At 46.0% G+C, this 27,950-nt stretch overlaps 1 protein-coding gene across 1 annotated transcript in view; it reads right to left on the bottom strand.

Annotated features, from left to right (window-relative positions):
• GPD1L (glycerol-3-phosphate dehydrogenase 1-like) overlaps positions 1–27,950 on the bottom strand; it is a 50,199-nt gene that overhangs the window by 9,954 nt on the left and 12,295 nt on the right. The window contains exons 3-7 of the mRNA XM_003483139.4: positions 20,543–20,683; positions 18,236–18,374; positions 9,461–9,573; positions 999–1,232; positions 24–130 (exon numbers count right to left, since the gene is read on the bottom strand). Of these exons, the coding sequence (XP_003483187.1) occupies positions 24–130; positions 999–1,232; positions 9,461–9,573; positions 18,236–18,374; positions 20,543–20,683 (734 nt within the window). The remainder of the gene's footprint in view (positions 1–23; positions 131–998; positions 1,233–9,460; positions 9,574–18,235; positions 18,375–20,542; positions 20,684–27,950) is intronic.

The raw sequence follows: 27,950 nt of genomic DNA, 5'->3' as shown, positions 1-27,950 counted from the left end.
CTGTTGGACGAGAGAACACTTACTTGTCCACCAGGCCCTTTTGCTTGAGGATGCGGTACACCTCAGCGGCCGTCTGAGGGCCTTGCAGCTTCTGCCCATTCAGCATTTCCTTCTCCAGTTCCTCGATGGTCTTCAAAACAAATCGAGACAGCAGAAATTAACACAACACTGTAACACAACTGTCTTTCAATTAAAAAAAGAAAAATAGACCTACAAAAGAAAAAAAGAAAAAAAAAAAAAGGTCTTTTTTCTATACACATAGCAAATAGAATGAAAATCTATTCTGCCTTAATCTATTAATCTATTTTGCCTTTTTTTCCTTTGTTTCACTTTCTTTTTCTTTTTAGCACCACAGCTGCAGCATATGGGAGTTCCCAGGCAGCTGCAGGCCTACGCCACAGCCACGGCAACACTAGATCCTTAACCCACTGAGCAAGGCCAGGGATCAAACCCAAATCCTCATGGATACTAGTTGGGTTCTCAACCTGCTGAGCCACAACAGGAACTCCCCTTGTTTCACTTTCTGAGAACCTAACAATCCGATACCCTTTAATAAAAATCCTCTGAATAAATAAACAACAACAAAAAAAACAAAGGATGAAAACAATCTCCTGTAAAGGCCAGAGCACCACTTATTTCAAGAGAGCGGAGGAGGGGAACTCCCAGCCGAGGAACGATAATGATACCCAAGGCAGAGGTCATATGACTAAAGCTTTTTTTTCTTTTTGACTCTGTCCGTGGCAAGTGTAAGTTCCCGGGCCAGGGGCAGAACCTGTGCCACAGCTGTGTCTAAAGCCACTGCAGTGACAATGCCAGATCCTTAATCTGCTGAGCCAGCAGGGAACTCTAGGACTGAAGCCCTTTGAAGTGAAGGCAGACAGGTGTGAGCAGGGTAAGACCAGCAACCACCACGTCTGTCTCCACCACACCCTAGCCCAGGAGCCCACACTAGGTCAGAGCTAGGGGGGGAGGGGGAAGGGAGGGCGGGAAGCAGCTACCTTTCCGGTCCTGGCAAAGGCCTCAGCAACCCTGCGGTTCCGGCCCCCATAGCAGGTGGTGATCAGGTCGGCCACGCCACAGCTCTCCAGGAAGGTGGCCGTAGACACCTGGCCCTTGCAGAAGATCCTGGCAAAGGCAATCATTTCCATGAGCCCCAGACGGATGACGGCAGCTTTGGTGTTGTCGCCACAGCGGAGGCCATCACAGAACCCAGCTCCCACGGCCACGATGTTCTGTGAAAGAGACAAGAAACCCGGAGATGCCGTCACACACTTGCTGCGGAAAAGGATGTAGAGAAGTTGGGGAGGGACCAAGAGAGAAGATAGAGGGACAGAGAGCCCAGACCCAGGCTCAGGGGAGGGCATTAGCCACAAAACAGGAACAGTGGATCACAGCCACCAGACAAATACTATTTGTAGAAACCATTAAAAAAAAAAGATCAAATGCTGGAGTTTCTGTTGTGGTGCAACAGAAACAAAGCTGACTAGAATCCGTGAGGATGTGGGTTCAATCCCTGACCTCGCTCAGTTGATAGGGGACCCGGCGTTGCCATGAGCTGTGTGAGCTGTGTAGGTTGCATATGTGGCTCGGTTTTGGCGTTGCTGTGGCTGTGGCGTAGGCTGGCAGCTGCAGCTCCAATTCAAGCCCTAGCCTGGGAACCTCCATATGCCGTGGGTATGGCCCGCCCCCACAAAAAAAATCAAATGCTTTATTCAACTGTAACATTCACAGAAAAGCACTCAAAGTGTATGGCATGATGAATTTTCACAAACCAGAAACACTGATCAAGAAATAAAACAGAGTTCTCTGATGGAGTGACAGGTTAAGGACCTGGTGTTGTCGCTGCTGTGGCTAAGGTCAGACCTCTGACCTCAAAAACTTTCACGTGCCACAGGTGAGGCCAAAAAAAAGAAACAGAACCTAACCAGTGCTATAGCCCCACCACCACCACCACTTTTCCCACTAAAGGTAACCACTCTCCCACTTCTAATGGCATGTTTGCTTTTCCCATTTTTAAACTTTATGTAAAAGAGAATCATACAGGATGTAATGTCTACTGTTGTTTCTGCCTTCTCTGTCTCGTTTGTGAGACCCAGCCCTATTTCTACACATACTGCATCTGTTTTCACCACTGCATCGTACTCCATTGTGTGAATATACCACAATTTATTTACCCATTCTTCTGCTGATTGGCACTGGGGTGGTTCCCAGTTGGGGGCCACTACAAGCAGTGCTGCTATGACGTGGCCTCTGGTCAAACGGCGTGCAGGCTTTTCTGTAGGGATCATACCTGGGGTGGGAGTGCTGGGTCATGACGGCTGCACAGGAGCAACTCAAGTTTCTGCCTTTGTTTCCTCTAATAACCCCTAACCTAGCATTTCTAGAGCACTGGCTCATGGCATAGCTCTCTGCTGGACACCATGCAGATTAGACACAGACCTGCCCTTCGGAAGCTGGTAACCTAGTAAGGGCTCAGTAAATTAAGGGCCAACTGCCTGTGTTTGTAAGTGATGCTGTACTCGAAACCCGGCACCCCCATTCAGTTACGGATTGTCTGTGGTTGCCTTCGTGCTGTTCGAAGATGTGAGGACTTGCACAGACGCCTAAGACCTGCAAAGCCCATGTTTTCTATTGGGGATGGAACAGCTGAAACTTGTAGATGGGGCACAGTTCAGAGACCAGGAGCCAAGGAACACCCAGGGCTGGGCCCATACAGGCCCAGTTACCCCTCCTGGCATAGCAGCCAGACTAAGGGGCACATATATGACATTTAGAGGGTTCTAGGCCTCACTTGGCCTTGTCACTGTGTGACCTTGGGATAATCACTCCACCTCTCTGGGCCTTCTTGGCCTCAGGTGTTAAATTCAGGGCTTGGAGGAGAGCTTTCAAGGCCTTTCTGGTGGTGACATTCCTCCAGGGAAGCTGGCTCAGTTGCGGCCTGCCCTGGGACTGCAGACCACGGGAAAGACTGGGGCAACAGAGACACCTAAGGACATGCAGAGGGGCTGGCCACAGAGGCCAGGAGGGAGCCTGCCAAATGGTTTTATCGAAGTTACCATGGCAACATGTCAAGGCCTAGGTTCCAAATGGTTAGATTGCCAAAACGGCTCTGCAATGCCTCTAGGACCATGGCCCTGTGTCCCCCTCCTTTATCACCATCGATTCTGGAAGTCACCTGACAAACCAGCATGTACAGACTGAAAAGGAGATAACAGGGATTTCCTATCAGTCAATGAGGGGCTCCTATACACATTATTGACAGAGTGCCTACAGGGAGCCCACCCGGCCACTCCACACACCATCTCATTTGAATTTTCATGGCAACCCCAGCAAGGGAGTGCATGTCCTCCTGCTGGCTCAGAGGGTCAGCAGCTTGCCAACAATGGCTGGATGGTGACTGATGGAGTAGGGACACACCCCCGGTGCCTGGCTCCTCCAGCCCACTGTTCCCTGGGCCTTGCTGCTTCCTTGGTATGGCACATGTGGCCTGCCCACTCCCACCCATCACCAGGTCAAAGAGACCATCCTGAGACCCCTGCAATCAGATGTGAAAGCTGAGTGTATCCTCGGCCTGCATGGAGGCTAAGGAGATAAAAGGGGAGGCTTGGGAGGAGGAACTATTTATGGGGAAAAATAATAAAAGTAACAACAGTTAATCTGATTGAATTGCTCTAATATATTGCCATATATTGGGCTTTTTTGGCCATGTGCATGGCACGTGGAAGTTCCTGGGCCACGGATCAAACCCACAGTGACAATGACAGATCCTTAACTTGCTGAGCCACCCGGAAACTCCCCAATTCATGCATCATTAAATCATTTAATCTTCACAACATTCCTACAAGGCAGGTTCTATTTACTATGCACAGTCAGAGGTGGGAAAATTCAGGCATATGGGGTAAGTAGCTCACCCAAGTTTGCAAAGTCAGGACCAGCAGAACTAGGTTTCGAACCCTGGCAGTCCAGCTCCCTAGTCCTCTCCAGGGAGCAGATTACATGAGACGGCTCTAGGCCAGTGAGTTGAAGGCACAGAGGGGCCAGCTCAGCAAGATGGGAACTTTCTAACAGGAATAGTTGACCCCACCCAACAGAAAACGAGTGAGCTCTCAGCCAGTGGAAGCATCCAAGCAGGAGCTGGATGCGGGAGCCCTGAACTCCAAACCAATGCTTCTGATCATCTGCGTCACTGCAGAAGGCAGGGAAAAGGCAGATGGGGGTGCCCATGGCCCGTGGGCACAAAGATCAGGACCACCTCATAGTTTCCACTGGTCATCTGATCTCCCCACCACGGGGAGCCTGGAGCCACTGCAGAGTCAACGCCTCCCTTAGGAGGGGACCCTGGGCCAGTTTAATCGCCTTATGATGGATCCTGAAATCCTTACTCTCTCACTCCACCACTCATCACTGTCAAAAGAAAAATAAACACTCTGAGGCAGTCGAATCGTGTTTGAATAGCACCCGAGCAGATGTCCTCTGAGAATCGCTCAGCTGTGAAATTTATCATTATCCACTATGCATTTAAATCTGCTTTCAACTGCTCTGGAGCTAAAAATACCCTGATTTTCAGGAGACAGATGTGCTTAAGCCCTTGCCTATTTCCTGGGTTATGGCAATACTCGGGCAATCATCCTCCCCGTACAATTCTGAATCAGGGCAGGTCGGACAGGGCTTGGTTTCTTTCACCCCCACAAAAAAGACCATAAAACTGGAGGAGGAGCTCATGCGACCTGCAGGTTATGCAGACCCTCTCACCCAGGAAGGCCCACAGAAACCCAAGTCAGTATTTTCTCTTAAGTCCAGCAGTCCATCTGACTCTTCCCCATGCGAGCTCCAAGGGCATCTGACCTAAAGGAAGTGTTGGTCTGCCAAGTGGAGCCTAACTATAGGCTGGATCCCATGTGTGTTTTGCAGGTCGAGCCCTGTGTAACGTAGCCTGGCTAAGATGTCCAGGAGGACAAGGGCAAGGACAAGCTCATGCTTGGCCAATCAGGCTGGGCACCCTGATAAGGAGGTGCCTTAGGAGTTCCCTTGTGGCACAGAAGGTTGAGGATCCTGCACTGTCACTGCAGTGGCTTGGGTTACTGCTGTGGCTCAGGTTTGATCCCTGGCCTGGGCATTTCCATATGTCACAGGCAGAGCCAAAAAAATTAATTAATTTTTTTTTTTAAAAGAAAGAAATGGCCTTTGCTAGAGCAGCTTCATTCAGTAGACGTTTCTGCAATGATGTAAATGTTTTATATCTGCTCATCCAACAGAGTAGCTACTAGCCACTGAGACTCCCTCAAGACTCATGTGACTACCAAGTCTTTGAATGCCACAAATGGCTCCTGGGCTCTAGCAGGGGTCCTGGCTGGACAAGACACCAGGCTATGGCCCACAGAACAGTTTACCCCAGACAGAGCCCTGGAGGAAACCCACACACCCAGAAATTAGGGTGGTGAACCTCACCAGACAACCCAACAATGAATTGTGTCTCTGTGGCCCAGGTGATGGGTTTATCTCCTAATGTACTTTCCCTTCTTCCAGAGTCAGAGGAGATTTCCTGATTTTCATGCAAGTACATGGCTACCCAGGGGGAAACAAAATATCTCAACCTCCTTTGCAGCAGGGAGTCACGCAGTTAAGTACTTAATGCCCATTAAGATGAAACCAAAATTTTAACACTGCAACTGCCCCAGAACCTGCCTTAAAAGACATCAGCCAAGGAGTTCCTGTCATGACTTAGAGGAAATGAATCTGACTAGTATCCATGAGGATGCAGATTCGATCCCTGGCCTCGCTGAGTGGGTTAAGGATCTGGCATTCCCATGAGCTGCAGTGTAGGTTGCAGATGCGGCTTGGATCCCACCATTGCTGTGGCTGTGGCAGAGGCCAGCAGCTGTGGCTCTGATTCAGCCCCTAGCCTGGTGACCTCCATATGCCACAGGTGCAGTCCTAAAAAAGAAAAGGCAGCGGCCACATACCCTTTGCCTCCCCACCCCTTTTGAACCCTACTGCCTGTATGTTAGATGTGATAGTTGGAGCTCTGGTCACCATCTTAGAACATGACGACAAAAGCCATACCTCCTGAGCTGCAAGAAGCCTGGGTCCCTGAGAATTCTGTGGAATGGAGTTGTTACATGGATTCAGGATTTTTACATAAGAAGGAGATAAATTTCTACCTTATTCAGCCACTATTATTTTGGGTCTATGTTAGTGAAACTTAATCCTGATAAAGCATTTATTAAAAATTATATAGGTTGAGCTGTACACTTATGATTTCTATATTTTCTATATGCAGTACCTCTTAAAATGTATACTAACACAAAAATTCACCCCAAGTGAGAAGCTAAACACAGAAGAGTATATATTGCACAACTCCGTTACAAAAATTCTATAGTGTACAAAAGCAGACCAGTGGCTCCTGGCTTGGGAGGGAGAGGTGAAGTGTAAAGAAACATGGAATTTTTGGGATGATGAAAATGTTCTGCATTGTGGTGATGATTTTCAGGGTATATATACCCAAATGTTAAAACACACTGTATTACATGTTTAAATGATACAATCAAATGTACATAAATTATACTTAAGTAAAATGGGCATTTAAAAAAATCCTCCCTTGGAGTTCCTGTTGTGGCTCAGTGGTAACAAAAACTAGTATCCATGAGTATGCGGGTTTGATCCCTGGCCCTGCTCAGTGGGTTAAGGATCCAGCGTTGCTGTGAGATGCAGTGGAGGTTGCAGCTAAGACTTGGATTTGGGAGTTCCTGTCGTGGTGCAGTGGTTAACGAATCCAACCAGGAGCCATGAGGTTGTGGGTTAGATCCTTGGCCTTGCTCAGTGGGTTAAGGATCTGGCGTTGCCGTGAGCTGTGGTGTAGGTCGCAGACTTGGCTTGGATCCCACATCGCTGTGGTTCTGGTGTAGGCCAGTGGCTACAGCTCCAATTAGACCCCTAGCCTGGGAACCTCCATATGCCGTAGGAGTGGCCCTAGAAAAAGGCAAAAAGACAAAAAAAAAAAAAAAAAAGACTTGGATTGGCTATTGCTGTGGTGCAGGCTGGCAGGTGCATCTCCAGTTCGACCCCTTAGCCTGGGAACTTCCATAGGTCATGGGTGTGGCCCTAAAAAGACAAAAAAAAAAAAGAAAAAAAAGAAAAAAAAAAAAAGGGCAAGAAAAGGGACATACATGGGAGTTCCCTGGTGGTCTAGTGGTTAGGACTTGGTGCTTTCACCAATGAAGCCCAGGTTGGATCCCTGGTCTGGGAAATGAGATTCCATATCACGCCATTGCATGCAGCAGCAAAAAATAAAAAATGAATACAAATAAATAAAACTTTTAAAAAGAGGGTACACATACATGTGTACTTGTCAAAAAGACTGCAAAAGTATATATAACAAACATTAATAGTGGTTATGTCAGGATATAGAGATTGTCAGTCATTTTCACTTTCTTTTTTACATCTCTATTGTGTAGAACTACCTTTTATAAACAGGAAGACAACAACAAAACTATTAATTACATAATCAAAGGAACATATGCCCATCTGCGCCTGCCTGGCAGGCTCTAACAAGGGAGGGCTTCATTTTATTCAACTGCCTGGACACTAAAGAGCACCACTGATCCTTAAAATCAGTGTTCACTTTCTGCCTGTGCTAACAGAGGCTACTTTGGAGTTCTTGACTAGATAAGACTAGACTAGATCTCTAGTCCTTGACTAGAGATAAGGTCTCTATCTCCTTAGCTGTTATTACTGCCAAGGCGCCTGTTTCTCAGTTTTCGAAACTCCCAGCTCTAATGCAAGCTGGAAGGAATGATGGGAACTGATCCTGTTGGAAAGGAAAGCCAGGGGAACGATAATAAATGGTCCTCAACCCCCATTTGCCGCTCCCCCCCACCCCCAACAAAACCACTCTGTCATGCTAGCAGCACAAATCCACTGGTAGGCTTCCTGCCAACAGAAATGAAAAGCTAGGCTAAGTTCAGACACAAGACCAGCATGTGGTCCCATTAATAGAAGCTTCTCCAGAGCCCTCCATTTAGCAGCTTTCTTCTCCCCCAGCACCTTTGCTCTGGGCAGGGTCTCACAGCATCTCCACCCACCACCAAACTTTAAAACAGCTTTGGAGCACCCAGACCTTGCTGAGCAATTAGGCCTTCATGGTGCCTCTGCTGGTGAGTGGTCATTAGTTTAATGAAGGACTATTAAAAACCCATAAAAATCTCAACCAACAAAAATAAACAATGCAGCCAAAGCCAGCATCTTAGCCATATAACAGGCTGAGTGCAATGTGAGATTACCCCCTAAGCACTCAGAAAGATGGACGCAGGCTGCCTGGGAGTCCAAGTGATATTAATTCTAGAAGGTGGTTTTGAATTCTGACTAGAAAAAAAGATGTACTGTTTGAAGAGTGGGAAGACACTCTCTGGGCTGGTCTCCCTGCATTTTTCTAATCTTTGCAATTTCCACCCGACAAAGTGAGGCAAATGCCAGATTACTTAATTTCCTTCCCTAGGCACTCAAGTTCCTGAAAAGCAGTTGCTGCTACAAAAGAAATGACTCAAAAGGGTTATTCGTTCACATTGAGGCTTTTTATTCCCCGCCTCCGCCCCCCCCCCCCCTTTGAGATGGCAGTAAGACAGCTCTGATTCCAAGGGGAGAAGGATCACAAGTTGAAGTCCAGTTCCCTGCTGGCTCTTTCCTGTAGTCAGGATACAGGGACCATACGGCAACCACGAGTTTGTGTTTTTTTTTTTTCTTCTTGGCCTCAGTGTACAGCAGCTTACAGGGATCTCGGTTCCCAGCAGACCGGGGATTGAACCCGGGCCACAAGCAGTGAAAGCGCTGAGTCCTAATCACCAGACCACCAGGGAACTCCCTTCTATGTACCCCTTTTAAAACTTTGAAAGGCAGAAGGGAATATCTCAGGAGCCCAAGTCCAAGGGCAGAAACTCCCCTTGACCCGCCCAAGCCACTAGCCAATAGAAGCTGCTTCTTTAATCTGACCTTTTCCTTTTTTAGATAAAGCTATTCTTAGAAAAACCTGTCTCAGCAGACTGCTTTTTTTCCTTTAAAAAGAGCCAGCCACATTATCAAACCCATCAGTGGCACATTCACAGTGACCAAGTTCCTCCTCCAAGTTCAAGATAATGTGTAAGGTGAAAAGGTATCAATTAATAGAAGACTCCCTGCCAGGGGAGATTCCAAGATCAAAGTCCACCCCTTGCTTTCCAAATGTTAATGTGGTCAGTTTCCCCAACAACAAAACACCACAGTGCCTCCCAGATTTACAAATAAAAGCAAACCGCAAATTGAGAGGAAATATCACTGTCCAGGAAAGGCTGGGGCGAAGCAGGAAGTGATAAACAAGGCTGCCAATTCACTGTTCTGCTCCAAGAACACCCACAGAACACAGAGCGCTGCTTGGGGACTGGTTGCAATAACGCCAATGGCGGGGGCAGAAATAATAGGGCTGCTTTACCTTCAGAGCACCACAAAGTTCAACGGTGTCTGCATCATCCACCACCGTAATTCGAAAATTCGGAGTCTGCAGAAGTTCTTTGAAGAGAAGGCCATTCTCCATGACCTTGCTGCCTATTCAAAGGTTAGAGAAAAGGAAATTAATAACAGCCTTTCGGCCTAATTTTCATATCTAACACAGTTCAAAATGACTTTCTTCTTATTACAAAAGTAACATATGTTCCTGATAGGAAATTTAGAAGTCAGAGAACTAGAAAGAGAAAATTAAAATAGTCTGTAATTCCACCCCAGATCATCATTAACAATTTGGCATACATCTTTAACTTACTGGAAGAGGAATACATAATACAGTTTTTTGCAAAATTGAGATCATAACGTGGATGTGGTTTCATAATCTGCTTTCCCTCACTTACGGCAAGAATAATTTTCAGTGACATCATATGCTTCCTACATTTTTTATTTTTATTTTTGGCTGCACCCGAGGCATGTCGAAGTTCCCAGGCCACGGATCACACCTTCACCACAGCAGTGACAATGCTGGACCCTTAACCTGCCGAGCCACAAGGGAACTCCCATTTTCTACATTATTTTAAGTGGCTGTTTTGTGTTCTCCAGATGTGAGCAGGAGACTGGCACTTGCCGTCTGCCTCTACATGGATTGAATCATGAGCCACTGCAGCTGCTGACCCTCAACACCCCCTGAAAAGTGCTCAGGTTATGGCACACTGAGAAAACTGGCAGAACAGGTCTTCATATAGTTAAGATATTTTCAAGAGAAGATTGCATGAGCCCAATTCTTGCATCTCCTCATATATAGAAAAGCATATCGTATCTAGAAAATCCTTATCCATATCATCCATAAAATCCATACCTCTTCGTATCTAGAAAATCTTTCATGGTGACACCTGCTCTTTGTGACTAGTAGTAACCTTCATGGGAGATTTAGCAGCGAACTTCTATGAAATGTGTGTTTGATTGCATGTACCCTTCTCCCTTCACCAAAATCACATACATACTGACATTCTTTGTCACTGACAGGCCTTTGGAGCGGTTTCTCAGAGGTATCTGAGATGCTGCCTCTCAAGCTATACAGTCCTCGCTTTGCCCCAAACAAACTTTAACTCACTCATAGCTCTCACACTGTGCTTTTTTCTTTATTTTTTAAGTCAACACTGAGTACATGCATTACATTTTATTTATTTAAGCATCTTTCTCTTGTTTGATATCTAATAAAACTGTGGCAATCTTTCACTACCACAGACACTTCTAAGCTCAACTTCTGGGAACTATATCTGGTCACTTGTGATGGAGCATAATGTGAGAAAAAAGAATGTATACATGTATGTGTGACTGGGTCACCTTGCTGGGTAGCAAAAAACTGACAGAATACTGTAAATCAGCTATAATGGAAAAAATAAAAATCATTATTAAAAAAAAAGCTCAACTTCTGTGTTTACATCTGTAACAAACACACTGTTCAAAACCATTTACCCTCTCTTTCCCGCAGGAGAGGACATCCCTTTCTACTGACGTTAGAAAGGGATGTCACTGACAGGCCTTTGGAGCGGTTTTTCAGAGCTATCTGAGATGCTGCCTCTCGAGCTATACAGTCCTCGCTTTGCCCCAAACAAAACTTAACTCACGGACCACAGTGAGTGGGGCAGATTTCCCCACCCCTTGGCCTTGGGCTCAATCACATGATAGGCTTTGGTCAAGGGGACATTAATAGACACACAGCAGAGGCTTGAAGCTCATTTGTGCAGTAGGAGGGCTGCTTCCCTTGCCCCTCTGCCTTCACTGTGAGAAGAACATGCCCCAGCTGGCCTGCTGGACCTCACAAGGAGAGGAGACAGAGAAGCAGAGCCAACCCAGCAGAGATCCACTAACCCCTCAGTGGATCCACAGAGCTGTCAACTGTACATATACAGGATGCCACTGAGATTCTGGGATTCTTTGTTACTTAACATCACTAGGGCAACAGAAAACAGATGCAACACTGACCAGTGCATTCACTGACTAAATTGCAGAAGATGGCCATGCATTCAAAGGGTCCTGGGTTTTGCCCTCACTGTTTCCCCTCTGAGCCTGGAATGCACAGAGCCTTGGTTTTTACACGCCATCCTTTTGTTTAGAAACTTCCAGCTCAAAACAAAATCAAACTTTACACACAAAGCCTGCAGTGAAATCCGCTCTGGGAGCTCCCACTGTAGCACAATGGGATTGGCAGCGTTTTGGGAGCACTGGGACTTGGGATCAATCCTGCCCTGGGCACGGTGGGTTAAGGATCCAGCATTACCGCAACTGAGTCTTAGTTTGCGGCCATGGCTCAAATCTGATCCCTGGCCCACGAGCTCCATATGCCTCGGGTAGCCAAAAAAAAAAAAAAAAAAAAAAAAAATTGCTCTGGTTGGCGGGGTGCAAGGTGGGGCTCAACTGTGGGAGGGCCTGGAATTCAGAATGATAAAATAAATTCATCAGCCAAGACCTGGTTCTCATGTCACAATCTCCACAAACAGCTGGCAGAAAACTCTCTGAGGACCATAGCACCTGGGCCCTTCCTGCCTCTAGGCTCCCAAGCTTGTTCCCAAGCTTGCCTGCACATTACAATTATCTGGGGATCTTGAAAAGCATGAAGGCTGGGCATACCACAGACCAATTAAATCACAAGCTCTAGGGTAGAACAGGCATCACTAATTTTTGAAGCTCCCCAGGTGACTCCAAACGGGCAGACAAGTTTGCAAACCTCTGATTTAGCCTCCTCTGGCCTCATGAGTAAAGCACTCTTAGAACTGGTATGAGTGTCTGTAAGAATCAGGTGTGTACCGTTTAGCACAGGGAACTATATTCAATATCCTGTGATAAGCCATAATGGAAAAGCTTATGAAAAAATATATGTATATAACTAAGTCACTTTGCTGCACAGCAAAAATTAATACAACATTGTAAACTAACTATACTCGAATAAAATTTTCAAAAAAATAAGAATCAGGTATGAAAACAGCCTGTTAGTAAAAATCAGCCTGCAAAAGTTTACATAATAATGGGATAGCTGCTATTTACATGCTTATGATTTTCCCCATTGACAGACAAGAGGCCTAGAGAGGTTTACCAAGTTGCCCTAGGTCACACAGCCTGCAGAAGGCAAAGCCCAAATTCTAACCCAGGTGTTCTAGCTCCAAGGCCCAAGCTCTCTCTAGGCTACATTCCTCTTGGGGTGGGAAAGGAGAAGATAAACAAGTAACAAACAAGCAAACATCACAATTAGAGCTAAGTCTTCCAATGCAGAAAAAAAGACGATTGTCAAGAAATAATATGAGGAGTTCCCACTGTGGCTCAGCAGTAATGAACTCAACTAGTATCCATGTGAATGAGGGTTGGATCCCTGACCCCACTCAGTGGGTTAAGGATCCGGTGTTGTTGAGAGCTGTGGTGTAGGTCACAGATATGGTTGGATCCTGAGTTGCTGTGGCTGTGGCATAAGCTGGTGCTGGAGCTCTGATTCGACCTCTAGCCTGGGAACTTCCATACACCATGGGTGTGGCCCTGGGGGAAAAAAAACTAATATAATATCAAAATGACCCACGGGGTAGGTGCAATAGGGTAGGATATAATAAAATAAACCAGAAATCGGAGTTCCCATGGTGGTGCAGTGGAAACTAATCTGACTAGGAACCATGAGGTTGCAAGTTCGATCCCTGGCCTCACTCAGTGGGTTAAGGATCTGGCATTGCCAGAGCTGTGGTGTAGGTTGCAGATGTGGCTCAGATCTGGCGTTGCTCTGGCTCTGGTGTAGGTCAGCAGCAGCTATGGCTCTGATCGGACCCCTAAGCCTGAGAATCTCCATAGGCCACAGGTGTAGCCCTAAAAAGACAACAACAAAAAAAAGAGCCAGAAATTAATCATTATTAAAGATGGGTGATGGGGTCATGATACTATTCTAATTTCACTTGCTTTAAGGAAATTTTCCATAATAAAATGGTTAAGATAGCTACACGAATACTTATGAACACATTTTCTATTCCACAGGCCTTGCCATTATGTCATTTAGCTGGGTTCCCCTTTGTCCAAAAACCAGAAGGAGGTCCTTCTGAGGAAACTGTCTTCCTCCTTTTTCAAACAGTCCTCCAGACCAGCAGCACCGTTTCATCACCTGGGTTGGGTAAACTAGGCCCCACATCATGACGTTACTGTCATCTCTGTCCCTCACCACGGGCCACTGCCTGGTGCCTCCAAACATGAGAGAGGCTCACGAGGTTGTAGACAAGCCCCCACTTGAACCGCTTTAAGCAGATGTCGACAGCTGTGAGCAGCCTGACATGTGGCAGGGAGAAGAGTGTTCCCCATCAGCCACTGATACAAGGTGCCTCAGTGGCTACAAGTTACAACTGGTGTGCATCAGAGAAGTGGGCTGGATTTATAGCCATCTTACATATTCTCAAACATACCTTTTATTTTTTTACTTTTTATTCCTTTCCATAATGGTTTATTACAGGTTACTGAACACAGTTCCCTGTGCTATAAAGTAATACATTGTTGTTTACCTATTTTATGTATTTTAGTTTCTATCTGCTAATCCCAGACTCCTAATTTATTCCTCTCCCTCCCTCTTCCCCTTTGACAGCCAGTGTTTTCTATGTCTATGAGTCTGTTTCTGTTTCATAAATAAGTTCATTTTCATTTGTATCATATTTTAGATTCCACACATAAGTGATATCATGACATTTGTCTTTCTTCACTTAGTATATCATCTCTAGGTCCATCCATGTGGCTGCAAATGGCATTATCAAATGTACCTTCAAAAATTTTAACTCTTGGAGTTCCCGTCGTGGTGCAGTGGTTAACGAATCCGACTAGGAACCATGAGGTTGCGGGTTCGGTCCCTGCCCTTGCTCAGTGGGTTAACGATCTGGCGTTGCCGTGAGCTGTGGTGTAGGTTGCAGACGCGGCTTGGATCCCTCGTTGCTGTGGCTCTGGCGTAGGCCGGTGGCTACAGCTCCGATTCCAACCCCTAGCCTGGGAACCTCCATATGCCGCGGGAGCGGCCCAAAGAAATAGCAAAAAGACAAAAAAAAAAAAAAAAAAAAAATTAGCTCTTATTTTAAATTGTGGGTAAGAAAGCACTTATCATGCTATCATTACCAGTCATAAGCAGTGATAGAGGAAGCAGAGACCCAGAGCATCTGGTCCAGAATAGGAATGCCACAGAGCCATGTGGAAGAGCTCCCCAAACTCAACAAAAACCAGAAAGACAGGAAAATTTACCTTCTCTTCCATACTCAGTTTTGGAGATAGTCAACCTACTAAATATGACTTCCTCAAAACCCTCATTTCAGTCTTTAATTCCCTATTTGTGTACTTAGACGCTCCTTCCACATAGAAGGACATTATGTATCCTTGACATTTAGTGCCATGACTGATACATAGCAGAACTTGAGCAGTATTTGCGGAATGCAATATCTGTGGGTTGAGTGGGTTTCCAGAGGAAAAAAAAAAAGGTCTCCAACTCCCTAATCAGTCCCAAGAAGGAAGGGATCTCTCACCACAAGAGGGCGCCACAGTTCACCACGCCCAGATACTGAAAACAACGCTATTTCCTCTTCCTCCACAGAAGCCTCAGGTGGGCAAAGATTCCTTCAGCTATAATTAAAAATGAGGTGGGGGGTTCCCATTGTCACTCAGCTGTAACAAACTTGACTGGTATCCTTAAGGAGGAGAGTTTGTTCCCTGGCCTCGCTCTGATTTGACCCCTAGCCTGGGAACTTCCATATGCCGCACATGCGGCCCTTAAAAAAAAAAAAAAAAAAAAAAAAGAGTTCAAGATAGCCAGAGTACAATAATAAATCCAGAAAATTTAATGTTGATACAGTTATCTAACTACACCCCAAATTCAAACTCACCTATCACCTCCATGTTGCCTTTATGGCAACCTTCCCTCTTCAACCACGATCCAGCCCAGGAGTCCGCACTGTATTCAGTAGTCATATCTCTTTAGATTTCTTTTAATCAAGGACACTGCCTTAGCCTTTCCATGTCTTCTAGGACACTGACATTTTCTAGGAGTGTAAGCCAGTTGTCTGGTAACATGACCCTTTGGACTTGTCTGATATTTCTTCATAATTAAATTCGAGTTATATTAAAAAAGTTAGAAAATATCACTTTCCAGTTCAATGTTTAATTTCATTCAGGTCACTCCTGCCAACCATAATCCAACTCACACAGAAAGCAGTGGAAGCATTGGGTAAATAGAAGCCAGAGGAAGAGATTACTTCTGTGTGTGTCCTAAAACCCAAAAAAGCCTAATGTCCCCAACTGGGAGCTTTCCTATAACAAACAAAGCTAAGAGGCAGGGAAAAATCCTAGCTAAATTCTACAGGTTTAAATCCCGGATTGGAGAAGTCTCAACACTACAGAATGATTAGGGCACACAGTCAATCCCAACCAACTAATTAGCAAATTGATTATTGGCAAATAGGATTGAGCTGGAACAACTACTTAATAATTAGTTTTGAAAAATAAAATTAAATGACAATTTCACAGGCTACATTAAAATCACAGATGAATAAAAAAACTGTGAAAGAATAAAACCTACATAGAGACTAGTATATAAATTTAAATTTTTTTTTGGAAGGATACTTACAAACCCTTAACAGTGGCTCTCTTTGGGAACACTTTTTTTTTCAGGGCTGCAACTGCGGCACATGGAAATTCCCAGGCTCGGGTTGAATGGAGCTTCAGCTGCTGGCCTCCATCACAGCTACAGCAACACAGGAACAGAGCCATGTCTGCGACCTACACTACAGTTCATGGCAATTCTGGATCCTTAACCCAATGAGCAAGGCCAGAAACTGAAACCCACAACCTCACGGTTTCTAGCCAGATTCATTTCCACTGCGCCACAACGGGAACTCCCCCCTTGGGAACACTGGGAGTATGTGGGAAATTACCATCTTAATTCTAGTTTTACACCTTCTTATATACTGTTTGAATTTTTATACCCTGTTGCTAATTATTTTGTAAATAAAATATTTGTGATACCTTCCTTTCAAAAATTATTATTTCTCCAAAAATAAAAAAAAAAAAATTTTAAATGGAGTTCCTGTCGTGGCACAGAGGAAACGAATCCGACTAGGAACCATGAGGTTGCGGGTTTGGTCCCTGCCCTTGCTCAGGGCTGCAACTGCGGCACATGGAAATTCCCAGGCTCGGGTTGAATGGAAACGATCCGGCGTTGCTGTGAGCTGTGGCGTAGGCTGGTGGCTACAGCTCAGATTCGACCCTAGCCTGGGAACCTCCATATGCCACAAGAGCGGCCCAAGAAAATGGCAAAAAGACAAAAAAAAAAAAAAAAAAAAAAAAAAAAAGGACTGGCATTGCTGTGAGCTGTACTGTAGGTCACAGACATGGCTCAGTTCCCTGTGTTGCTGTAGCTGTGATGCAGGCCAGCAGCTGTAGCTCCATTCAATCCCTAGCCTGGGAATTTCCATATGCCATGGCTGACACCCTAAAAAGACTAAAAGAAAAAAATGGAGTTCCTGTCTTGGTTCAGCAGGTTAAAAAACCCCAACTAGTAGTATCCATGAGGATGTGGGTTCAATCCCTGGCCTCACTCGGTGGGTTATGGATCCAGTGTTGCTGCTGCAAGCTGCGTAGGTCACCGATGTAGCTCAGATCTAATGTTGCTATGGTTGTGGTGTAGGCCTGCACTGCAGCTCCAATTCCTAGTGTCTGGGAATTTCCATATGCTACAGGTGTGGTCATAACATCAAAGGGGGGGGCGGTTTTCTAGACTTCTCCTGTGGCTCAATGGGTTAAGGACCTGGCATTGTCACTGCAGTGGCTTGGGTCACTGCTGTGCATGGGTTCAATCCCTGGCCTGGGAACTTCCATAGGCTGTGGGCACAGCCAAAAATAAATAAAAAATAAAGGAGAAAAAAAAGCAACAAACAACAAAAAAACCAGTAAAAACATCCTGAATTGCCACCTTTTCTGGTTCATCCCATCTTACTCAAGAGAGCACAACCTCTCTCAGAGCTTCCTCTGACAAAGCTGACAAGGAGAAACAATCCATGTTGCTGACATGTTTGACAAGGGTGGAACTAAGTTCCGGAGCAGTAAAGGTACAGGCACTTTCGCAAAGCATCTGGAAATCCAACATTACTCTTTTATAAGTCCTCTAATACAGTACACGGGTACTTGAGAATTCTGAAGCCCTTTTTTACAAGAAACAAAAATTTTCATACCACCAATGTCTAAGAGTAGAAAGAGCTCTCTATTTCGAGAAAGAGGAGACCCAGGTTCATGCCTGGTTCTATATTAACTGTGTGACCTTGGGGCAGGTCATGAGCCTCAGCTCATTCACCTGAAAGTAGGGATCATTCCTGCCAATCTTTAGCCCTCCTTGGAATCCAAAAAAGATCTAGACCCTGGCATTTGTAAAGAAAGAAAAGCTGGGTTTCTAAGGCCAGGGGAGCCCCACCCCCACCATGGATGTAACCACCTGCTCGACAAGTGCCCTTGCATTTGCTACTAACCTCGATAATGCACTAGTGGATCACGGCGGGTCAGCAGGGGGTTCTTGGCTTTACAAAGGTTGTCGAAACACTGCAGTGCCATAGAACAGCCTCCTAACATAAAATTCCCATCCCACTGAGCATCCACCTCAGGAATGTTAAGCAGGTAGTAAAGAATCCACTACAGAATACTCCAGAAATGGAAAATGTGCATGTCAAGACACAAAATGCTCAGGCTCCTCAGCCCTTGCCTAAAAGGCCCTCACCGATGGTGGTCTCACAGAACTTGCCGGCGGCCACCTCATTGGCAATGTTGGCTCCCATCAACACGCTGATGTCAATACCCATCTTCTCTCGGATGATGTCGGAAATGAGCTTCAGCCCCTCGGGACCCTCGTCTATGCCCTGCAAGGATGTCCACAAGTTAGGGGAAAACAAACTACCCAAGACAAGAGTCAGGAGTCAGAAGTCACTTTCTAAGTTATCTAGATTCAGACCTCCAAAGGCACACGTGACTTGAAAAAAATCTCTCTTGTGGACAAGATATATATTGTGTAGGTACCGTTTAAAGAGTTACAGATAAAATGAAAAGGAACAGGTAACCACCCAGGTTAAGGAACAGAACATGACAGACACCTATGAAGTCTGTTGTTTCTCTCCCCAAGTTCACCCTGGGACGTGCAGTGGCTTGATATGGAACCGAAGTTCCCAGACCAGGGATTTCACCGCAGTGGATCTTAACCATTCGACCACCAGGGAACTCCCTCATACCCCCTCTTATTAGTGTTCCCCATCCCTGCCGGGGGAAGCTCTATCCTGCAGGCTTTATGCCCTGCTTCCTAACTTTTCTTGATCATTTTGCCACATAAAACTGTACCTAAACAATATGCTAGCTATATCATTACACCTGTTTTTGAAAGCCCATAAATGAAACTCTATCATTCACCTATGACATGCTGTTTCATGCCACAACATTATTTTGGAAGATTCAACCCATGCAGCTACACGAAATGAATGTTCTGGTTCACTGCCTATATAGTTCTGGTTACTACTGTATAGTTTTCCACCATTCATTTACCCATCTTACTGGAGTTCCCATTGTGGCTCATTAGTAACAGTTGGGTAACGAGCCCAACTAGTATCCTAGAGGAGGGTTTGATCCCTGGCCTCGGATTCGTGGTTAACGAATCCGACTAGGAACCATGAGGTTGCGGGTTCAATCCCTGCCCTTGCTCAGTGGATTAACGATCCGGCGTTGCCGTGAGCTGTGGTGTAGGTCACAGACGCGGCTCGGATCCCGCGTTGCTGTGGCTCTGGCGTAGGCCGGCAGCGATAGCTCTGATTAGACCCCTAGCAAGAGTGGCCCAAGAAATGGCAAAAAGCCAAAAAAAAAAAAAGAATCTGGCATTGTCATGAGCTGTGGTATAGGTTGTAGACAAGGCCTGGATTTGGCGTTGCTGTGGCTGTTGCATAGGCCCATAGCTACAAGGCTGGCAGCTGAAGTTCCAATTCAACCCCTGACCTGGGAACTTCCATGTGCTGAGGGTGCAGCCCTTAAATAAAAAAATTTAAAGAAAGACATCTACCCATCTCACTGATGGCTAACATTTGAGTTGTTTGCTTTCATGAACATTCACCTATGACACTTCAAAACAGTTTCTCTAAGGGGTTCTTAACCTTTTTTATGACTTGGACCTGCCCCACTCCCCACAGTCCAGCGAAATTTATGGACTCATACTCAGAATTCATATGCATAAAGCAAAATACAAAAGATTAGCCAGGGAAAAAAAAAGATAAGCCAGGAAGACGACTATTTTGAAATAGTTATCAAAATGTTAAAAAAAAAAAGTGACAAAGTAACGTGTTTTATTAATGCAATTCCAAAAAGATACGTCATGGCAGGTCTAATAATTACCATAATTTCAAAACCGTGATGATCATAAATGATACCCTGAGATATCTGAAGCCACTGCAAAGTGATATGAAAACACCTCTGATCTCTATGGACAACAGGGTCAAGGTCCTGCTAATATTACTGTTGTTGAAATTGGCTTGTGGCCTACTTTCCTAAGTGAAGGAAATGCTCATTTCAGTGAGGTGAAAATGAATAAAAGTGTCTCTCTCCCCCCTATTTAGATCCATGAACCGGTTGAATTCTGTCTGTGGGCCTTTGGTGATGGCTTGTGGATTTCTGGTTTAAAACACCCTGTGTGGGGATAAACCCAGGAGGGGTAAGTAATGGTGAAGTCAAGTGATTTCCCAGCTAATGCAAACCACCGTGGGCTTTTAGAGCGTGGGCGGAGACCCACGAACTGCACAGGATGCTCTTTCCTCGGAGGAGTCCACCCTCGCCCCCCAGCCCACCCCCCCAAGGTAGGAAGCAGCCCCTCATAAATGTGAGCTGAGTGAGGCTCGTGGAGGAGCGGCTTTGATGACCTTCCAGACATCTTAAATAAACAAACCAAAACCAACCATAACAACCACCCCCTGCACCCCAGCTCCTTATCGCCCATAAATGAGAGAGGAAAGAAAACGGAGTTGCCAGTAACCAGCGTGCAGCGAGGGGCCGTCACCTTGATGAGGGTGATGCCCAGCGCATCCTTGGGCACCCTCCCCGTGATCTCGTCACAGATGCGGTGGATGAACTGGTGGGGGATGACAAACACCAGCAGGTCTGCGTCCTTCACCGCCTCGCCAAGGTTAGCGACGGCAACCTGCAAGGGCAAGAACGACGCGGTTACTCCCGGGCTGAAACACACCCGTCCAAGCAACGCATGCGCAGTGCACCGGGTGCCGTGGTGGTCCCCGAGGACAGTCAGGCAGGCGCCGTGTGCTGTGCCTTCCTCACCCAGTATAGGCATGTGACGCTGGCGGTGGGGTCCTGCCTCTGCTTACCAGCTAGGCAAATGTCCTACCCTCTCCCCACCTCGGGCTCTCCCTTCCCATAAAAGGGAGTCGTATTATCCCATGTGAGTTGTTCTTTGTTCCCCCCAACCCCAACCCATGTTCTGCCCTTCTTTGTCCCACTCTGCTCCCCAGGAGGCTGCTCCCTGGGCACCCTCGCTCTCCTGCCTTCCACGTGGCTCAGCCAAAGGGAGCCACTGTGGGGCATTCCAAGGTGGGAGGAGAAAGGAAAGAAAGGGTGTTGACCTGCCTCCGGAGAAGGGCCACTCCAGCCCAGGATGGCAGGGGTGCTGGCCTGGCTTTTTCCTCCAGCTCCACTGACCGACCTGGTGTGAGGTAGCCCCTCTCACAGGTCTCTAAACTCTGGTCAGGCCAGTGGGATGACACTGATCATTTGCCCTTTCAGGGGTGGTTATGGTTTCCTGCTCTTGCTAATCTCTGGGCACCTCAAGTCCTTCTGGTTTCTTCAGCTCCACCCACACCTCTGTCAACAGTCCCACATTAACCGACTCCTATTTTAAGCACTTGTGAAAAATAAATGATGTGCCACAGAGTCTGGTATCTGGTATGCACTCAATAAACATTAGCTATTATGATGATTTCTTTCAACATGAGCAGAGAAACACACAGTCAGAGGTGAGGGCACCTAGTGTGGACACAGGGACTTATAGTTTCTAGCAAAGACTGCCTATTGTTACCTAATATCTGTTCTCCCTTTCTTCCTCAGCAAAAGAACCCCCAGTTTGGGGTGAGGTTCATAACTGTCAAGAAAGAAGGCTACATTTCTAGCCTCCCTTGCAGCTGGGGCCCTATGTGATTAAGTTCTGACTAATAAGATGTAAATGGAAGTACTGCATATGACTTCTGGAAAATGCCCTTGAAGGCCTGTCTTCCTCCTTTTGCCAGAGGGAATGTGAAGAGATGGCTGGAGTTCAGGCAGCTATCTTGAGCTATGAGGAGAAAACCAAATGCTGAAATGGCAGGAGAAAACCAAATGCTGAAATGGCAGAACATAGTCCCTGACACCATGAGGCATCATTATTACTTTTCTTACTACCTAGTTTTGTTTAATTTTAAACATTTTGGCCGTATTTGCTTCAGTTTAAAATAAATAAATAAATAAATAAATAAAGGAGTTCCTCCTGTGGCACAACGGGTTTAAAGATCAGCATCTTCTCTGCAGCAGCATGGCTTCAATCCGCAGCTTGGTGTTGGGGGTTGGTGTTGCTAAAGCTCAGGCACTGGTCACAACTGTAGTTGATTCGATCCCTGGCCCAGGAACTTCCATATGCCATGCAAACAGCCAAAAAAGAAAAAAAGAAAAAGAAATTTTAAAATTAAAAAACACAAAGTCAGCTGAGGCACAGTTATTATGATGAACATCTGTTATATGAGATTTTAAAAAAGCACATACATTTATTTTGCTAAGGTTGCTGTTATTTTAGGTTTTCTGTCACATGTACTTAAACCTAACTGTAACTGACATTAATAGTTCCCATTAGGAGTTCCCGTCGTGGCGCAGTGGTTAACGAATCCGCCTGGGAACCATGAGGTTGCGGGTTCGGTCCCTGCCCTTGCTCAGTGGGTTAATGATCCGGTGTTGCCGTGAGCTGTGGTGTAGGTCGCAGACGCGGCTCGGATCCCGAGTTGCTGTGGCTCTGGCGTAGGCCAGTGGCTACAGCTCCGATTGGACCCCTAGCCTGGGAACCTCCATATGCCGTGGAAGCGGCCCAAGAAGTGGCAAAAAGACAAAAAGACCCCCCCCCCAAAAAATAGTTCCGATTAAACATTCCTGGTTCCTAAAATGAAGGAATTGGATGAAGATTCTTCTCTGAGGAAGTGCTACCTGCCATAGGAACACCATCAGGGATGGATAAGCCTCCTAAGAAACCTAGTTTGAGAGTTGTGATGGAATTGCCAACTAAATTTCTTCTCCCCTTTCTCCATCACCACAGAGCTAGCTTCAAGGTGGTCACTGTTCCTTCTCTTGCGACTGCGTTTCCCAGCAGCCCTTACAGTTAGTTACACAAGGTCAAGGACCAGGTTCTCATCAATGGAATGTGAGCTAGACCTCCTCCAATAATGAGCAGTGCACATCCCTTCAAGCCCAGAACCCTTAACACAGTGGCTGCTTCTTCCACACCTTCCCTTCCCCTTTGTTGTACTAGCTGAAAGAAAAGTAGACGTAGGAAATGTCACAGAAATGATGAAGAAAGATGGGACCAAGAGTAATGGTGTGAAGCAAAGCTGCTAGATCACTGTTATATCAGAGGAAAATAAATCCCTTTGTTCTTTAAGTCACATTACTATGTCTCTCCTTATAGCTTACTCTAGTCTCTGAATTAATAGGTGCAAAGAGTTAATAAATAACCCTCAACCAAAGAATTGCCCAAGGAAATCTACCTGGCATTATTTCACTTCCTCTCCCCTTTGACTGGCCTTCATTCCCTTTCTTTCTAGCACAAGTGCCTCTTAATTTCTTTTCAAAAGCAGCAGCTTCCCCTTTTTAAACATGTGATTTGGGTGGGATGGGCCCCTCCCTTTGGTCCTTAAGTTGTTCAAGAAAATGGATACCTAAAACAACGGGGGCCAATGTTTGCTGGAGATTCTAGGGGAGAATTGCTTCCTTATTCCCCTGCTACAGCTATTGGATCTTTCCTTGAACAGTGGTATGGGATGATGGTATGGGGTCTGGAACAGTTGCAACCATTTTACAAATGTGAGGGGCAGAACCCAGACCTGCCAAGGGTCTCCCATGTGAATGAAGGCAGAGCAGAGAAACAGGAAAAGACAGCGCCTTGTTGACATCATGTAAGCCAATGTCTCGGGCTGCACCTGAAACCCGCCCTACCCAAATTTTCAGTCAAGACCTAAAAGTTCACCTTAAGCTGATTTGAATAGCAACAGAGAGTCACTCCCCATAGCGCAGATCATAACCTGAAGCTCTGCACTCTCCCTTTTCACTCACACCTCCAGGGACAGGAGGAAATCTGTCTTCCTCTTCAGAGGAGCTTCTCCAGGTTGGTAATCAAGGCTGAGTAGCAAGGATTCATCACCAAAAATCCTGCCAGAGTTCCTGCCGTGGCTCAATGGTTAATGAATCCGACTAGGAACCATGAGGTTGCATGTTTAATCCCTGGCCTCTCTCAGTGGGTTAAGGACCTGGCGCTGCCATGAGCTGTGGTGTAGGTTGCAGACGCAGCTCATATCTGGTGCTTCTGTGGCTGCGGCCAGCAGCTGTCGCTCCAATTAGACCCCTAGCCTGGGACCCTCCATATGCTACAGGTGTGGCCCTTAAAAGCAAAAATAAATAATAAAAATAAATTAAGTAAGTAGATGACAATGCTTTGCAGTGATATGAAACAATTGAGGTTACTCATCAGAAAAATCTACCTCCCTCCCATAACTTCTTAACCTTTAAGGATTCACCCCATCCCCACTATGTCCCTAGTTTCCAAGTTTGCATGGAAGCTGTCAGCTGGTGTGGATTTCTTCTCGTCTTTTTCAACAAATTAAAGAGGAACCTGTGGTTGGTTGGGTGTGATGAGTCTCTGGAACAATATGCCTGGGGGTTCACTCAGTAGGTAAGGTCGTCCTTCCATTGGCCTTGGCCAAGCACTTAGGGTTTAACCCACAGAAGCAACTTGTGACACCAGCTGCCTTTGGACAGTGCACAAGCCCATTCACAGAACATGATTCCTCTTGCACAGAATCAAAATGAGCTCTGCCAACTAATGCAGTAAATTCAATACCCTCTTTCAGAAACACAGCTTTAGCTAAGCCTCTGTCCTGTTTATTACTCTGAACAAAATCAGGACAGAGCTTGGGAAATGCTGACCTATTTCATGGGCCTCCTGCCAAAATCCTTCTGAGCGTATCCACCATTAAAGATCCTTAAGTGTGTGGAGAAAGACAACTCAGAACAAAAGGGCTTGCCTTTCACTGGCAAGGCAGACAAGTAATCATATCAGAACAAAGGCATCATGGCTGCTCCACTTGATGCTTTCAGGAATCAAGGGCTCTTGGTCCAAAGTTAATTAAAAAAAACAAAAACAAACTAAAAACAATTAAAATCATGCAGAACAGAGCCAGTAAGTCAGTGGGCCAAAGCTGAAGGTTCTTTTGTATCCTCTGGATTAACCATCATGGTGCAGTGTGTGAGCATCTTGGCCCAGTTCTATCACCGGTTAGTTAACTGGACATCACAGGCAACTCACCTACACTATTTGGAGGGGTGGGGGTGAAGCCCGTGGCATGCAGAAGTTCCTAGGCCAGGGATCAAACCTGTGGTACAGCAGTAACCAGAGCCACAGAAGTGACAAAGCTGACTCCTTAACCCACTGAGCTACCTTGGGGAACTCCAAGAAGCTATTTTTGGCCTAAGCCTTTTTTTTTTTTTTTTTTTTTCCCTCTTTTGGCTGCCCCAATGGAATTCTCAGGGCCAGGGATCAGATCCCAGCCGCAGTTGCAACTTATGTAGCAGCTTTGGCAGTGCTGGCTCCTGTAACCCACTGTGCCGGCTGGGGATCAAACCTGTCTCAGTGTTGCAGAGATGCTGCTGATCCCACTGCACCGCAGTGGGAACTCTCTAAGCCATTTTGTGATCTAAGCCTGGCCAATGCTCCAATGCTTGCCCTTGAACAGACCTCAGTATTAATGATCTTAAGAGAACACAAGGATGAACTTAGCAGGCAAGAGAATAAGAGCAAAGATAACAAATCAATTATAAAGGCTCCTAGTTCTATTTCAATGACAAAGACTAGTCTAAAGCACTATCTTAAGCTGTTTTCCAGAATTTAATCCCCCTGGGATACTCAACCACCAGATCAACTGGAATCTAAGGAATTATGCTGATCTTCTCTGACCCCAGGATGTCAATTCACTGAATGAATTTTGATCCATGGAAGCCTGAAACTGACTGGGTCCAAGCGTGGACAGTCTGTCCACCGCCAAGCCCCTTCACGAAGATGCCATGTTCCCTTAGCTTAAAACTTCCCCAACTTTGTTGGGAACAATGCTTTGGGCAAAAGATGCCTGCTGTTCTCTTTACTCCTTGCAAGTAATAAATCCTTCCCTCTCCTAACCTTTGGCTTGACCCAGCAAGAAGTGAACACAGTTTGGGGGTAACAAGAGGATATATGTAAACTACTTCACCCAGGACTTGACACTAATGAACAATGAAGACAAATGGAAATCCTCAGTGAGCTAGGTCTTAGTGTCTCTAAACTTCCTGGCATTTATCAGTCTCCCCTGCTGGACCCTCCTACTCCTCTTTACCTCCAGTACCAACACTGACTTTGCACATACAGGGTACCCACCGCAAAGGACTTCAGACTGAACACGTGATGATGGGTGTGCTTTGCTGACCAGGGGCCTCGCTTGTCTGGTTAATAGGTCAGGCAGCCACGTGGACTGCTTTTCAAACAGATGATTACAGAGAGCCACCCAAGGGTGAATCTAGGAAAGGAGCTCATAAATTCCACTTCCAGAAGCAGGGTCACTGTTTTCATTCTCATGCTCCACTCTTCCTTCCCCCGCAAGTCATTGGAACAAGGCCAGGCAATAACCTAGATTTTTCTTGCTCAGAACTAATAAGCTGGAATTTTAAACCATCAGTCTTCCTCTCTGTTGCGGGGGAGGGCACATTACCATCATATGGACAATCCTGGGTCAGGGGTCAAATCTGAGCTATAGCTGCAACCTATGCCACAGCTACAGCAACACCACATCCATACTTAACCTGCTGTGCCACAGTGGGAACTCCCCAATTTTCTCTTTCCTCCAATCTCCTTCTGTAATTCAAGTCCTAACTGTGATTTTATTTTATTTTTACTTTTATTGTCTTTTTAGGACTGCACCCATGGCACATGGAGGTTCCCAGCCTAGGAGTCAAATCAGAGCTGTAGCTCTGGCCTACACCACAGCCACGACATATCCAAGCTACATCTGTGACCTACACCATAGCTCACGGCAACGCTGAGTCCTCATGGATACTAGTCAGGTTCGTTAACCACTGAGCCATGACAGGAACTCCCTGAGATTTTAGTTACAGCGCATTAGGTGGCCTAGGGATGCACCACACTCTTTGCACTTAGAAAGGGGATATGAGGAGTTCCTGTTGTGGTGCAGAGGAAACGAATCCTGCTAGGAACCATGAGGTTGTGGATTCAATCCCTGGCCTCACTCAGCGGGTTAAGGATCCAGTGTTGCCTTGAGCTGTGGTGTAGGTCACAGATGTGGCTTGGATCCTGCATTGCTGTGCCTCTGGAATAGGCCGATGGCTATAGCTCCAATTCGACCCTAGCCTGGGAACCTCCATGCATCGGGTGCGGTCCTAAAAAGAGAAAAGAAAAAGAAAGAGGATGTGAAATAAAATTCGTATTTTATGGCAAGACAAGAAAAATGTCAACAAAGAGAATTTTTTCTCTGCCCTCTGTCTCCCCTATGATGTACACTATGTATCTGCATGGACCAAACCTTCTCTATCAGCAGAAATACCTGCTCAGCTATAAAGAGCAACATTCTCCTAGCAGCAAGGAGACCACTTCTTAAAGATAACATTCCTGGAGTTCTTTATCAGGAAACAATTAACATTCAAAAAGTATCAAGGAGGAAGTTCCCTTGTGGCTCAGTGGGTTAAGGATCTGGTGCTGCTTAAGCTGTGGAGTAGGTTGAAGACGTGGCTGAGATCTGGCGTTGCTGTGGCTGTGGTGTAGACCAGCAGCCACAGCTCCTATTCAACCCCTAGCCTGGGAACTTCCATATGCCGCAGGTGTGGCCCTAAAAAGACCCGAATCCACAAAAAAAAGTATCTAGGAGTGCCTGCTGTGGCTCAGCAGGTTACGGACCCAACATAGCCTCTGTAAGGATATGGGTTCCCCATCCCAGATCAGTGGATTAAGGATCTGGTGTTGCCATAAGCTTTTTATGTCAAAGATGTGGCTCAGATCCAGCAGTGCCATGGCTGTGGCCGGGCTTGACCCCTGGCGTAGGAACTTTCATATGCCACAGGTTCAGCTGTAAAAGAAAAAAAAAAAAAAAAAAAAAAAAAAACGATAACATTTCTTTTGTTCTTGT

This window comes from Sus scrofa, chromosome 13 (assembly GCF_000003025.6).
Source record: "Sus scrofa isolate TJ Tabasco breed Duroc chromosome 13, Sscrofa11.1, whole genome shotgun sequence".
Lineage (NCBI taxonomy): Eukaryota > Metazoa > Chordata > Mammalia > Artiodactyla > Suidae > Sus > Sus scrofa.
This window is presented reverse-complemented; position numbering and strand designations above follow the sequence as displayed.